Source organism: Physcomitrium patens, chromosome 11 (assembly GCF_059467195.1).
Source record: "Physcomitrium patens ecotype Gransden chromosome 11, ASM5946719v1, whole genome shotgun sequence".
NCBI classification, from domain to species: Eukaryota; Viridiplantae; Streptophyta; class Bryopsida; order Funariales; family Funariaceae; genus Physcomitrium; species Physcomitrium patens.
Window position 1 is genome coordinate 687673 of NC_143420.1, and position 13575 is coordinate 701247.

The following is a 13575-nucleotide window of genomic DNA, read 5'->3' on the forward strand; positions in this document are numbered from 1 at the left end:
TAAATACCACGGTATTGATGAAGGTGAAGTGTGAGTTTGTACATGGTTGATCTCAGCTAGATATGCATCTATTACATGTGAAACAGTGGTATCCTCCTCTCCTTGGCTGTCATCTCCTGTGCCTGAGTCAATGAGGTCACTGTTTGCAAAATCTATTTCAAGGCTGTGAATTTGACCACTGCCTGGATCCTTCCGTCTTCTCTCTCGATCTTCTTTATGCAACTTCGATTCAAGATCACGAACTTTGTCGATGATGGATCGAAGTTCTCCTTCAAGTGAGTCAAGTTTTGATCTTGTTTCAAATGTTTTCCTATCTATATTGTGTCTTTCATTGCGATAGTTGGTGCAATGAGTAGGGTACTGTCGTACTGATCTTATGTAGGATCCTCCCGAGCTCAGAGATAGACTTCCACGGTTAGAATAAGAACTTGATGGATATTGTCCTCCCGTGGTGAAGCTTGAAAATCCACGCTGGTTCCCATATCCTCCGTTCTGTCCGTAGCTGGTTTTGTTGTTGTGATGAAATCTTCCGCCTTGGTTGTGTGGTGGCCTCCTGAAGTTGTTTCTAGAGGTAAGTAAAGCCTCACCCTTGTTTTCTGAGTCTGCTCTTACCTTCCGTGTATTTTCTTCGTTGAGCAGTCTGGCTTCCAGTTCGAGGAATGTGGGCAATTTCTTCTTGTTTAAGATCATCTGTTTGATGATCTTGTAGTCCCGGGGCAGATTCTTTCTGGTGTAGTATACCACTTCTGGTTTTGGGAGGCCAACATCTCGTTCCTCCATCTCATCGGCCGCTTCCTTCATACTTACTAGGTATTCGTCCATTACACCAGTTTTGCGAATGCTAAAAAACTTATCAATAATCAGTATCTTGCGGGAGTGACTGTCTGATTTGTACCGTGCTTTTGCAGATATCTAGCACTCGTGTGGATCTTTGCTTCGTTTGAGCAGCTTAATCGCAACTCCTTCCTTCACGCTTCCGTTGATTGTACTCATAGCTTGGCGTCTCCCGATATGTTCTTGCTCCAGTATGGGGCTGCTTGATGCGGTGATACAGTAATCATAGAGGTTGTCTCGAAGTAGAACAATCTTCATTCTAAAGGCCCATGTCTCATAATTTTCTACCCCAATGAGGTAGTAAGATTCGGGAATTGTGGTTTGGTTACTAACATGTGACATATTGTGAAATAATGGTGATGCACGATCTGTTTGAGCCATCTTGCTCCTATTTCCACTACTAGCGACGTCGGAATCGGAAGAGGACATGTTGCTCTTTTGTTTAGGTGAGCAAGCACACTATTTGCTACCTAACCCTAAGCTCGTTTGAGCGCCTCCGATACCATATTGAATCTCGACATACTACAACAGTAGGAAATAATAGTTCAATGTGTCTAGATCATCGACTGTTAATGTACGCTAATGAGAACCTAGTTCTATGGGAACGCTTGACGTTCTTTTTGCCGATGAAGGTGATAAGCTGTAAGTGATGGGTGAAGGATAAGGGGCAGTGTCCAACAGAAAGTACCATGAAGAGAACACGTTGGACACGTAGTTTGATACCTTCTCATGTAGGATGTTACATGGAGAAAATTGCTACTGAGGACACGCAAACTTGAGAAAAACTAGAGTAAAGGCATACACATGAATTCTTGATTGAAATATTTTTACCTTACTAGTTCTCACTTCAGTTTTAGAATCTACACAAGCAGCACCAAACAAAGTCTTCAGGGGCCCAACAAAGTCCTTAATCGACCGCATTCCTGCATTCACCTTTCCCTACATCCCAGACTCCGAGTCTAGACTACTCACTGTCATGTAGTAAGGCTCCAGCTCAAGCTAAAGCTTAATCCACCTAGTATTCATGATGAACCATGCTCAAGGTTCTCATCCACTAGTATTGCAACATAATCCCACGCTATTGGGCTGAGCACACCAGAGCAGATTATTGTTCGGCGGTTTTCCACTCAACGGCAAGCTAGGAATGAGTACAGTAAAACCGCAGTTACAAAGTAACTCCTGTGACCCTACTTCCGCGTCAAGCTTTGACACAACTCACTAAATTACTGCAAACTGGCCCTCCGCTGGGTCACGAAGCGAAAACCGAAGTGCTCATGCATTACGTCATAATACGTACACACGTTGAAAGCTCTTTTGCAATGCTCAATCACAGTCGCCTGACCATGCAAAGATCAAGCCTTGATGTAGTACAAAGCACCACTACGCAAACCTCAAAATGGGGGTTGGATGAACTGAAACTCTAATCAATTCATATTTACGAACAAAACCCGTCCCTATACCTTTGCAGCACCATGAGGAGTTGATGCATCCACTAGGATTAACCACCACCGAGTCCGACTTCCCCATCGAACTCTGGCGTTGCCCATGACATTGTATCTTCATCACCATGTCCTCAGACAGGGGTGTAATGGATTGTGATGACGCCCACATCCGTATTAGCAATGGCGCTGAATGCTGCCTCTGAGAGGTCGAAAACCCGTCCTCCAGAGCAGCCGTTGGGGCAACGATCCACGACTTTAATCGTAATGGGGCCGCCGCCTGTGCATCCATTGCCCACGCAAGCGATTTCGAACAGCTTGCCGCAGTTTTGCCCGCCGTTCCAGAGGTTGGCGGTGATGTTGTCGCCGGCAGCCGCGAAGTACATGTTGGCAGGGAATTGAGCTGGATCGCTGCCGTAGCACGCGGAAGCTGCAGAGGCAGCGCACCATAAGTGAACCGTTGGATCTCTTGGTACAGGTGAATTGATCACACTTATCGATTAAAATTTAGACCACAGCTTCCATGCCACACATGTAAAATCGTCGGAACTAGTGTCGGACTGCAAAATCAGATTCGTCTGAGCTAGTGAAATGAGGGACAACAAATGATATTCCGACCCTTTTTGCAGCTGGAGGGATCGGAAAAGGGATGCGGCACCCATAGTAGTTCAAAGAACTTACGAGTATAAATGGTGTAGAAGGACGCTTGCCCAGTTCCCCCAGTCGTTGAGGATGGCGGGGTTGGAGTGGGTGTAGAACCACTACACTGGCTTTGGCAGCCTGTGCCACAGTAATCCGATGTTGTTCCACAGTAACCATACTTACTGCAGCATAAGCCATTGGCGCAGACAGCGCCGTTGGCCTGCGTACCGCATTGCTGTGCTACGATCGGATGCAGTAGAGACAAGAGCAAACATGCGGACGCCAAGAGCGTCATGTGTTGCTGAGCCATCGCCTCGGGTAGTTGTGTCCCCTGTGTGCACTAGGATATGGTTTTTCTGAATTCTAACCTCGCAGTGCAACAATGTGAAGCACGTCAATCCAACCTTCATGACAACTCATCACTGCGCGTGCACTTGACAACTGCTTAGCTCCACAGTGTAACACATAGTGCCCAGAGAAAGGGGAAGAAGAGGCATCATACCTGCAAGAGAAGCGTTGCTAGATCCACTAGACCTGCTGTAAGCTCGAGGTGGTTTTTGCATATGGAAGAGAAGGTTTTCCCGGTTAGCTATATATATATATATATATATGCGAGCCAAGGTTCGAATCTACTAGGAAAGTACTCGGAGGCGGAATGCATAGCTACTGCCTATATTACGACGTAATCCTGACCCCGCTCTGACGCGTTCTCATGCTGCAGACCAGTCTTGGCAGTACACTGCCGATATGGTTCGTTCTGCGGTGCTCGCAGAAAGTCGGAATGTCATGCAGAATCGGTAACACCCGCGGTGCTTGAGTTGGATGTACATGCGTGAGGTTGATGCCTGATGTTAGCTTAAGATTTGAGACGCTGCTGCCCACTGGTGGATGGAACAATAGCATCGAGAATTTCCGTTTAGAGGATTTCTTAATACTTCACCGCACATCCCCACATCCACCGCGTAATTTTTCGTGAAAGTCACGCACTACGTATGACGTACTACGTTTGTGGGTCCATTGACCGATTGCGCACCGGCAGACTATAAGGTATGACTTGCACAATGTCACACACTATCCTTTGTTGTCCGATTGGCTGCGGACCAAAAATAAATGGTGGAGGTCATGTCCTGCACTCGCTTTCCACACTGGATTAACGTGAAGGGTTTCGCATTAGTTGTTCTTCGCAGAAAAAAGGTTGGGCACAAAGGAATACCTCAAACGGCAAGTGTCGGAAATATTGACCGAGATCTTCACGGCAGTGTTTTGAATCAGGGGTGTGGCTCTGGACGCACTGGAGAACGTGGAATTCAATCTGGACCCAAAAATTTTGCAGAAGTTAATGGGCGGAAAACCTGGTAATCGCTTCTGAAACTTAACAGCCTGAAAATCAAAGGTAGAAAAGAAAGTTCTTCACTTCCAACCATCATTCCACGAAGACATGACGTGGTGCAAGCGCCTTTGAAGTGGTCACGAATCTTGACTTCCAAGTCGTGAGATTTGCATTTGTTATTCACCACCTACTGTCTGTAAGCAGCATAATAAAGTAAGACAAGGTCCAACTGGTAGAGTTCTGTTACTACACGTGGTCTCTCCCAACAATCAAGTTGTTCATTTCGGTAAATATTGGTAGTAGATCCCTGGCGTTTAGAATATACCCGCAGATGTGGGGCGTGTTGTTATCTGTTGGACTGAGCATTTGCGAAACCTGATCAGATTGCGAAACAATTGGTACTCACCGCACAACTGGTCAGGGTCTAGAAAGTTTGGTGGACTAAAACCAAACATGGCATTCTGTGAAGATAGAAACTCTCTCGCTCTCTGTCCTCATGGTGATATTGAAGGAACACGAAATGAAACAGATGAGTTATTGGGTGGAATATTATCATCCTTCAAGAGAATTCTTCACAAGCAATTATCATGGTCGTGGTGTCGATGCCTGACAGTGCTTTTTTGTTATCACCCACGTGTGTCCAACAATGCTTCCACTGCCTGATCTGCCACCTTATAGTCCACCCACAGGCTCATATTTTTAATTTATTTCATTCTTTCTTTATAAATAGACATGACTGTGGCCACATTGCGTTGCACTGCAGCGTCAGCTTCTATTATTGGCTCTATGTAGGGTGATTTTTATTTTATTTTTATCTTCAGCACCTGGAATTGTAGAATGAAGAAAATATAGATGTATTCGTGCGGTAAGCTCAAAGAATGAAGATTATTTTTGTTTTTTTGTTTTTACGGCTGGTGATAAACTGCCGAAAATCGATACCTGATATATGTTGTTTAGCGAAAAAAGGATTCATGTGGAGGTGGGGGTGAAAATTTATAAGTCACCGACATAATAGTGGGTAGAGACAAAAATAGAAAAAAAAAGAAAAAAAAAGAAAAAAGAAAAACTTTTTTAGAGCATGTTAAGTTATTGTTACAATGTGATTTTGTTGTGTTTTATTAGAATCAAACAAATAAATTAATACTTGCTAATTATGAGGTAAATGAACTACAATGGGGAAGTGAGTAATCTGCTTCAAAACTGAAGCATTTGAAACATGAATTTGAATTTTTTTGAAGGATCTTTAGAATGATAAGAGATGGTTCTTTACAATGAAAACCTTTTTTGCAGAAGAGTTTTTTTGATATTTTCTGAAGGAAAGGGAGAAGGAAAAGAGGAGTTTTCTTTACGAAATTGTGAAGCGGATACTTCTTACTTTCTGCTTGTATAAGGTTTTATTACAATTAAAAGAAGATTTTATTGCAATCTGCTTGTATAAGGTTTTATTACAATTAAATTTTATTACAACTCCTTGTTTGTTAACACTGGACCTTGTATATATGTTAAAACAAAAAATTATATTTTAAAAATATTTAAAACAACTAACAATGCTTTTAGAGGTTTATTTATGTTTAAGTTTGTAGAATTTAGTACAACATATAGCAGTAGTTTATAATTGGTTGATAACCAGAAGTTGTTCATTTTTATTTGTATTTTATCATTGTGCCATTTTTGATGAATCTCAATTGTATGCATGTACAATAATTTAAAATGGTATATGACCTCAATTTTATGCTCATTTTACAAAATAAAATAATATCTTTTGTTATTGAATAAATAATTCATGTAATTTTATTCTAACATGATTTTGCACATAAAATCTATGTCTATATTTTTTAAATCTCAAGATCCTTAAATGTATACTTCTTTAAACATTATATAGTTGTGAAAGTCACATTAAAATATATCTAATTATTTATGTTTTAGTAATATATATAGTAAAATCTAACAATATAAATTAAACTATTTGTTTTTTTGTTTAATTGAGGATAATGTTTTATTGATGCATCAGTCTTATATTTCTCTAAAAAAAAACATCTTTCAAATTGATACAAATTTATGCCATTCTGACCATTTCATGCTTTTGAAATACATTTTTCAGAAAAACTAAAGTTTTGTAATTGATGGAGCAAACACCATTTCAGTCTTGGACCCTTTCCTATCTTAGGCTCACAAATCCCTGCCTGCTCCTCCTGATTCTTTGTCTATTTGTTTAGTAAAAAAATTAATAAAATAATAATAATAATAATAATAATCGAAGTTTTTATCAATATTTGTGATGACCCTTGCTCACAAGCTGACCCAATTGAAAAAGGGAAAAAAAGGTGAAGAATGAGGAGTGTGAATAGTTATATATTCTTTTTTTGTCAAATGCTTTCTTTTGGATACACCCCAATTTATCCTCCCATTAAATAACATTCTTGACCTAACATTTTGTCCGCTATGTAAATGAAGATTTATCTAATCAAATTTGATGCATTTAAGAAAACCAACATAGATCAAATGTGAAGCTTTTTAGTTTAGTAATGTTAAAAAACCATTACTATTAATAGCTATAGATGTGATTTTGACAACTTTAATTATTTTTAATCACCTGAGAATGTTAAATACCAAATACACATTGTTTTAAATATACCAACTAATTAACCAATTTCATGATTTTCTAACATATACAAAAATCGATAATGATAAGGGATCGTACCAATTAGTATAATGAGACATCGAAATGAATGAAACATATTGGTTACAACACATTGTCAACTTACTGTTACTGACATTAATTACTGTGAAAAAAAATTCTATTGAGATACATTTCACTTTTCTAGTACTTAAATGCAAAAAAATTCTCGACTTGCGATGATAGTAAAATCAGATCCAGGCCAACTCTGCCGCAATCAGAAGCAACTCAACATGGATCGAGAGCAAGTGGGGATCGGTCAGACAGGCAACAATGATGCACAGCATTTGGATTTAACAAAGCTAACGATGTTGCTGCTTCTCCTGCTAGAGAACAAATAGTGAGGAGGTAGCTTCATCACACTGATTTCTGCAGGAACGATCCGCAGGAAAGGACCGTGTTGCGTAACGTTTGGCCATTGATTGCGCGGTGGGCGACGCGAATCTCTCCTTTGCTAGTTTAGCTGGGTTTCATTCTGTGTCTAATGATCGACTGTATCGGTCTTGTGAGTGGGTACGTTGCGAGCTAGCAGGAGGTTTTGGTTTGGGACAAAATTTGGTGACGAGGGAGCAATGGCAGGAGAGGTACTGAATTGAAGGCACTTCTCATCTCCAAGTCTGGTTCAGATAGTCATTCAGTTCGTGTCTGGTCTCTGCGAGATCACTCAAGGGTTTCTAGATGAGCTAATCCGACTGAACCCTAATTGGCCCGTAGGCAATCTCCCTAGTTGAATCTGTTTCTTTGAGCTAGCGCTGGTGTGTGTTGCTTGCTTTTTCAAAGAAAAAAGAAAACAAAAAAAACTAGCTTCGTTTCCTATGCTCTTGAGGGTTTTGGGTCCCTTCTATGGCGTGTCATCTACTTGTTTGGAGTTTTTCAAACAACACCGCGATTTGCTTCATCCTTGGCCGATCGTCAGGGTCAACGGCTATGCATGCCAATGCCACCTGCGGCGCAAACAATAATTTAACTTCTTTGCACATAAATACACTCGTAGAATCTATATCAAACATGACGGAGCGGGAAGAGCCATACAGCAGGTCCTTTTTTCGGCCCATTTCTCGTGCGAAAGATGAAACAAGCGTTGCGAGATTGGCGATTTACCTGCAAGGTTTCGATCATTTGACTATGTTCGTTGTCGTCAGCTTTCTGCAAGCGAGGATCAAATATCTCAGAGAGGTTTCTATTTTCTTGAAGGGCCTGGCGAATCCATGATACAAGGTCGAGTTCACCTCCAGCAAGCTGCTTGAACGGTGACCTGCCCGTGAGAAGCTCAAGCAACACAACTCCGAAGGAATAAACGTCGCTCTTCTGAGTAAATCCTTTTCCACTAGTAGCCTCCGGAGCTAGGTACACATCCGCCAAGAATGGGGCAACCACAAATGGGGTAGACGTCCTCCTTCCAAATTCTGAAAATCATGCCAATACGAGATAAGACATGTGCTGTTGTGCGAAGCGGGTTTTTTTGTCACTTCAAACACTGCTCAAGAGTCTTCGTGTGCTAGATACTGGAGCATGATATTTACTGTAACAAACACAGGCAAAGTCATTAATAATCTCGATTCAGAATGTTTGAGGAACGATGCTAACCAGGAGCTGGGGACACCGCAGAAGCTCTCCCAGTTTCACTTCGAATACTACCGAACTCCTTGACGGGCTCTGGCTCTACGAATGCGAGCAGCCGTTGTAGTCCGAAATCGGCAATTCGAGCTTCTAGATAGGCATCCAGAAGAATATTGCTAGGCTTGATGTCACCATGGACGTATCTCTTGGGGCTAAATTCATGTATGTGTGCGATACCTTGGGCTGCTCCTCGCGCTATTCGGAGTCGTGACTTCCACGTAAGTGACCTTTTTAATCCCTCTGATCTACCTGCAAGCCTCGAATTCAAGCCAACGTCAAATACCAACTCATACTCTCTGAAGCATTATCATTCAAAATCACAAACTGCAATTGGAATATATACAATCAAAACAATGTCCCTAAGTTGGAGGAGATTTTTTTTTTTTTTTTTTTTTTTTTTTTACCGTGAAGAGCAGTTTCCAAGCTCCCATTGGAGACATAATCATAAACCAGCAACTTCTCGTCTGCCGTCCAATAAAAGGAATGTAAATTGACAATGTGTGGATGCCGCACTTGGGCGAAGATCTTCACCTCAGCCTCAAACTCCTTGTGCCGGTGCTCCCCGCCACCGCCTAATCTTCGAACAGCCACAATGGTGCCGTCGTCCAATACAGCCTTGTACACAACCCTCGCCCCTCTCTTGCCCAGCACGTACGCCGAGGCTCGAAGCAGTTCCTCCAAGTTGAAGAAAAATGCTCCACTCAGGTGCACTAGATCACCTGCATCCTCCTCAGATGCTCCACCTGCAGAGTCTCGCCTTGGGCACAGACAGCCTCGAAGTCCGTTGACGTTGTAAGTCCTCGGAGAACTTGGGAAGCTCACAGTCTTCTTAGCTAAACTCAATTTCCGCACGAAGAAGTAGAATCCCACAGTAGCCATGAGCAACGCTGCACTTCCGCTAATAACTGCGATAACAATGACAGCAGTCTTGTTCAGGCTTTTCTTATGGGAGGTGCTGGACCCTGACGCAGTGCTGTTGACAAAAGGTGGGGGGGCGGTATTTGATGGCGAAGGCGCGCAGTTTATCTCTAAAGGTGGACCGCAGAGCGCAGGATTGCCATCGAAAGCTTCCAACCCCAAGGATTGAAAATATGACCCTGATGGAATAGGACCCGAGAGATTGTTGTTGCTAAAGTCTATGAATACATTCCGTAGGATGCTCAGAGACTGAGGAATGGAGCCGGAAAAACGATTGTTGGAGAGATTAAGAGTGCCCTGCAAGATGCAGCAGGACAAGAATATTTATATAAACAGCTCTCGGCGGCTACAAGGCAAACAACTTTCCCTGGAGGGAGCGAATAACCCAGCATCTCCCAACGTTGCAATAGGCATCCCAAAAGCGAGCGTTCAGGCACTCTCTCTCACACACGATCCCAATCCCACTCAACAAAGCGTTGAGAAAGATCACTGTGACCTGCCACGATAAAGATCTCAGAAGTTGGTCCCAACACTGGAACACGGCGTTCCGGGGGACTTAGCATCAAACTGTCTACGCGAATCGGCCACTCCAACTAACTCCTGGCCTCGGTTCTTCGCGGCCCTTGCAATTTCTCTCAAACTCTACAATCTCTGTTGTTGCAGCTGTCGATTCTAGAGTCTCGCCACAGATGCTGTGAAATAGAGAACTGCATCGAATCCCCAGGATCTGCAGGTAAATATTCGCACTGATTCAATGTGTGCAGTGGATAGGATTGAGCTGTTGAGCGCAAAGGGGGCCAGATTAGTAGCTCCAAACTCCAGGTCGTCTACCGATGCGAATCGATCGTGGTCAACATGTGTGATCGATGCAAACTTCTGGTGGCCGTAACAGCATTTATGAAAGGGCACCGACAACTTCGGAGACTGCCATATCCCTTGCCTTCTGTGCGAAGTTTTTAAAAATTCGAAGTAACTGAAAGGACTTTTCACCAGTTTGGTCTATTTCTGACGGAATTCTTAGACTTGGAAGGTGAGACAATCTGTGCGCGGCCGCAAGTGTAGTCCTGGAGGCGTGGTTCCACTTCTAATAATGGAAAGAAGACAAGGTGGAGAGGGTTTTAAGCCACAGCTACCTCCCACAAAACCTAACAATTATGCCACAACAATCAAGGCCGGCGTTCACTTTGCGGTGAACCCTCTTGTCCTCTTGATCTCGTATCGCGGGAGAGGTCTGATCGTGGTCCAGAATCCTCCAAGTGGCAACCGACAGCAAACAGTCACATGTGAGGATCTTTACGAAGAAGAGCATTAAGCAGGGCTGAGATGCCAACTGGATTAATCGCAGAAGCTCGAGAGCGAGGGGGAGTTGTTTCGATGCCCCCTACCGTATTTACAAGTTCACTCTGGTAATTCTGTAATCTTTATTCGCTTCTACGACTAACGACGGAAATCTTTGAGGGTTTGATCGTGAATTTGTTCGAATTCACGAGTTTGAGTGAAAAGACTCATTAGCGGAGGTGCTTGAGGATTTACAGCCACTCTTAGACTTGAACCCTACACCATGACGACTAAGTTTTGGTCGATAATGGTACCTGTAACTCTGTGAGGTTGGCAAAGTTTTCAGGGATTGTGCCGATGAAGTGATTCGAAGATAAGTCTAGTCGCTCCAGTCTTGTCAAATTTGAGCCAATTCCGGCAGGTACAATTCCTGTTATATTATTGGTGCTCAAAATGAGTCGTCGAAGTCGGGAGCACTGAACGATCTCTGCTGGCAGGCCTGTTATGATATTGCTCCTTATTTCCAACACTCTTAGTTGGTTACCAAGATTGCGAATCTCCGCTGGAATGTCTCCGGTCAAATAGTTGTTCGATAGGTACAGACGGGACAAATTGAGGGCCGCGAAAAGCTTACTAGGGATCTGGCCGGTCAGCTTGTTCGTGTGCAAATTCAACAGGCCGAGATGAACGAGGTCTCCGAGGCTTGGAGACAGGGTTCCTCCAAGCTCCTTTCTGAAAACAACGTGAATGTGAGGAGTTTACATAAAGAGATATTTCCACGAGATGGGGCTATGGCGAATCTTACAAAATTGTCGTCGACACCTCAAATCTCTGCGATAGCAAAATGTCTGGGTTCTCACCCGGGTAGGGTGATGTTCAGCACCCGTTCCTCCATCGTTCCTTGAATCCTCGCGCATCTGATGCCGTTCCATCGGCAGGGAGTGGCGTCCGAATCATTCCAATTCTTTAAAGCACTGTGGGGGTCTGAAGTTATGGCTTTCTTAAATTCAAGAAGAGCAATTCCGTCTGCGTTCAGACCTATAACACTCAGAACTTCAACTGCTAGAACGATCATCATAATTATGGTGGCTCTCTCAAATGCCGTTCGTCTGCGTGAGACTTGATTCCATGCATATTGACAGGACACTGGTAGAGCAGCTCCAAAGATCACGCTATTTTTCCTCTCTCGAAAGTTCATTGATGTGGACTCTTTTACAAGATGGCTCCTTCGATCAAGATAACATGCAAATCAAGTTGATTGCTGCGATGTCGAACCCATGAATCACAGAGTTACACCTGCTTTAAGTGCTCTCCCTTGAACCGATTACCATCGAGAACAAATCTATCAAGACAGACGCAAAGCACGTCAAAGACCAGTGGAAGCATCCCCAGTCACCTACCGTCCTTTGACACACTTGCTTTAGGTTTCCAACGCCATTGTGCAAGTGTTGCAAAGGCCAATTCGGATCTTTTTTCCTGCAATTGACGGTACCATCGAACCATAAATTTAGAATAAAATCTGAGACCCTTGTGTCCTTGCATCCCTGGAGTTGAACCAAACCTACTGGCATCGGAGGATTTACTAGTTGTTGATGGTCGCTGTACAGACGAAGCGGCAGAGCTCCGAGAAAGACGACTGTGTCAACATCTTCAAAATGGATCTCTTCGACAGAATCTAAAACGCAAGCTGGGCCGAGCGATCCACCATTAAAATCTCAATCTACCAATTGACCCCTAATTTCGAGCATATCGAATTCCAGAATCCGTCGAAGAATCCAAGTCTCTAAGCTCGCAAAGACTCAAATATTGGCGATCTTTCCCTGCATCGAACTCTCTGGGCAGTCACTATCTAAGCACACGCTGGCGAATCACAACACCGGAAACAAAACAAACAAACAAACAAAATAAATAAATAAATAAATAAATAGATAAATAAAAATGAACCATATAAACCCTGTGTGTCAATAGGAAGCCATTGATTAAGGAAACTTCCCAAACTTGTAGCATAACAGCAGTTCCGCAATTCCTGTGCTGGACCATCATACCGACGTGCACCGTACGCTTCTATCAGGCCGACTTTCAGGAGCAAGAGGATTTCAGAGATCCAGCCGAACCCGGGACCACTTCGTTTTGCGTTTGTGAATGATGAATCAGCTACCAATAAAGCGCTAGGGGTGGAATCTTCCGATCGGAAAAGCTATTCAAGTGGATCGTCTTCTTCTTCGCAGACAAAGCACGGTACAGACTGAGAGTTGCACCCGTGTCATGGCAGAGATTTTTCTTGTTGACTTACACTGTAGAATTTTTCACGCCAGTGTTGCTCACCGGAAAACAATATTCTAAAATATCCCGAAATCCGAGAGTTTAATCCTACAACCAATTGGTTTGGACTCCGCCCCAGCACCAGCTCCAGGACTCTCACAAGGTTCGAACCTCCAGTCAAAGCTCCGCCAGGCTCCTGGTGTGAAGTTACCGCACCACCCGATCGTTGTTAACACGGACCCGACCGTTTCGATATCTGACACGCAACATGGAGTGGTTTGTGGCAGGCTAGTTTCCCGTGCAATTACCTTGCGAGGGATTAATGGGGTGTCCACTCCTGGTGGGGTCGCATTATTTCACTCCCTTCAAGTCCCCCTATTGATTGCATTGCTTCTCTAGTTGATCAGATTTGCCAGGAATCGATGAAACTGATCCGGAGTCAAACCTGAAGCAACCACAGGCAGGATCTGAAGATCTGCGTGCAGGTTATTATCAGTTTCACTTGCTTACGCATTTTCATGAAACCCGTGACCATGACCAAGTTGTTGTTGTTGTTGCTGCTGCTGCAGCATTAC

At 43.4% G+C, this 13575-nt stretch overlaps 2 protein-coding genes and 1 long non-coding RNA gene across 6 annotated transcripts; 1 reads left to right on the forward strand and 2 right to left on the reverse strand.

Moving 5' to 3' along the window:
- The first annotated feature begins 71 nt into the window (after positions 1 to 71).
- Positions 72 to 1669, forward strand: LOC149988079 (uncharacterized). Of its 4 annotated transcripts, none has more exons than XR_016505350.1 (3): positions 137 to 275; positions 640 to 810; positions 909 to 1219. It is a non-coding gene; the product is annotated as an uncharacterized LOC149988079 (long non-coding RNA). The 4 variants fall into 4 exon arrangements; XR_016505352.1 differs by lacking the exon at positions 137 to 275 and adding an exon at positions 433 to 571 and having other exon boundaries at positions 710 to 810; positions 909 to 1148; XR_016505349.1 differs by lacking the exon at positions 640 to 810 and having other exon boundaries at positions 72 to 275; positions 909 to 1669.
- LOC112288820 (putative EG45-like domain containing protein 1) lies at positions 1520 to 3559 on the reverse strand. Its single transcript, XM_024533440.3, has 3 exons — positions 3418 to 3559; positions 2955 to 3278; positions 1520 to 2703 (listed from the first exon to the last, which is right to left on the reverse strand). The coding sequence occupies exons 2-3, from the start codon at positions 3223 to 3225 to the stop codon at positions 2408 to 2410; spliced, it is 567 nt and encodes a 188-aa protein (XP_024389208.1). The 5' UTR covers positions 3226 to 3278; positions 3418 to 3559; the 3' UTR covers positions 1520 to 2407.
- A 3625-nt stretch (positions 3560 to 7184) lies between these two features.
- LOC112288740 (putative inactive leucine-rich repeat receptor-like protein kinase At1g66830) lies at positions 7185 to 12697 on the reverse strand. The gene is made up of 6 exons (XM_024533267.3): positions 11599 to 12697; positions 11053 to 11470; positions 8947 to 9757; positions 8510 to 8791; positions 8024 to 8328; positions 7185 to 7866 (listed from the first exon to the last, which is right to left on the reverse strand). The coding sequence occupies exons 1-6, from the start codon at positions 11934 to 11936 to the stop codon at positions 7774 to 7776; spliced, it is 2247 nt and encodes a 748-aa protein (XP_024389035.1). The 5' UTR covers positions 11937 to 12697; the 3' UTR covers positions 7185 to 7773.
- Positions 12698 to 13575: the final 878 nt, after the last annotated feature.

Bases quoted from the DNA above. Each gene is read 5' to 3' on its own strand.
- LOC112288820 (XM_024533440.3), bottom strand. From the start codon at position 3,225: ATGGCTCAGCAACACATGACGCTCTTGGCGTCCGCATGTTTGCTCTTG. The intron at 2,704-2,954 runs GTAAGTTCTTTG...CTGCCTCTGCAG, and splicing joins CTTCTACACCATTTATACTC to CTTCCGCGTGCTACGGCAGC.
- LOC112288740 (XM_024533267.3), bottom strand. From the start codon at position 11,936: ATGAACTTTCGAGAGAGGAAAAATAGCGTGATCTTTGGAGCTGCTCTA. The intron at 8,792-8,946 runs GTAAAAAAAAAA...CGAGGCTTGCAG, and splicing joins CTTGGAAACTGCTCTTCACG to GTAGATCAGAGGGATTAAAA. The intron at 8,329-8,509 runs GTTAGCATCGTT...CATGATTTTCAG, and splicing joins TGCGGTGTCCCCAGCTCCTG to AATTTGGAAGGAGGACGTCT.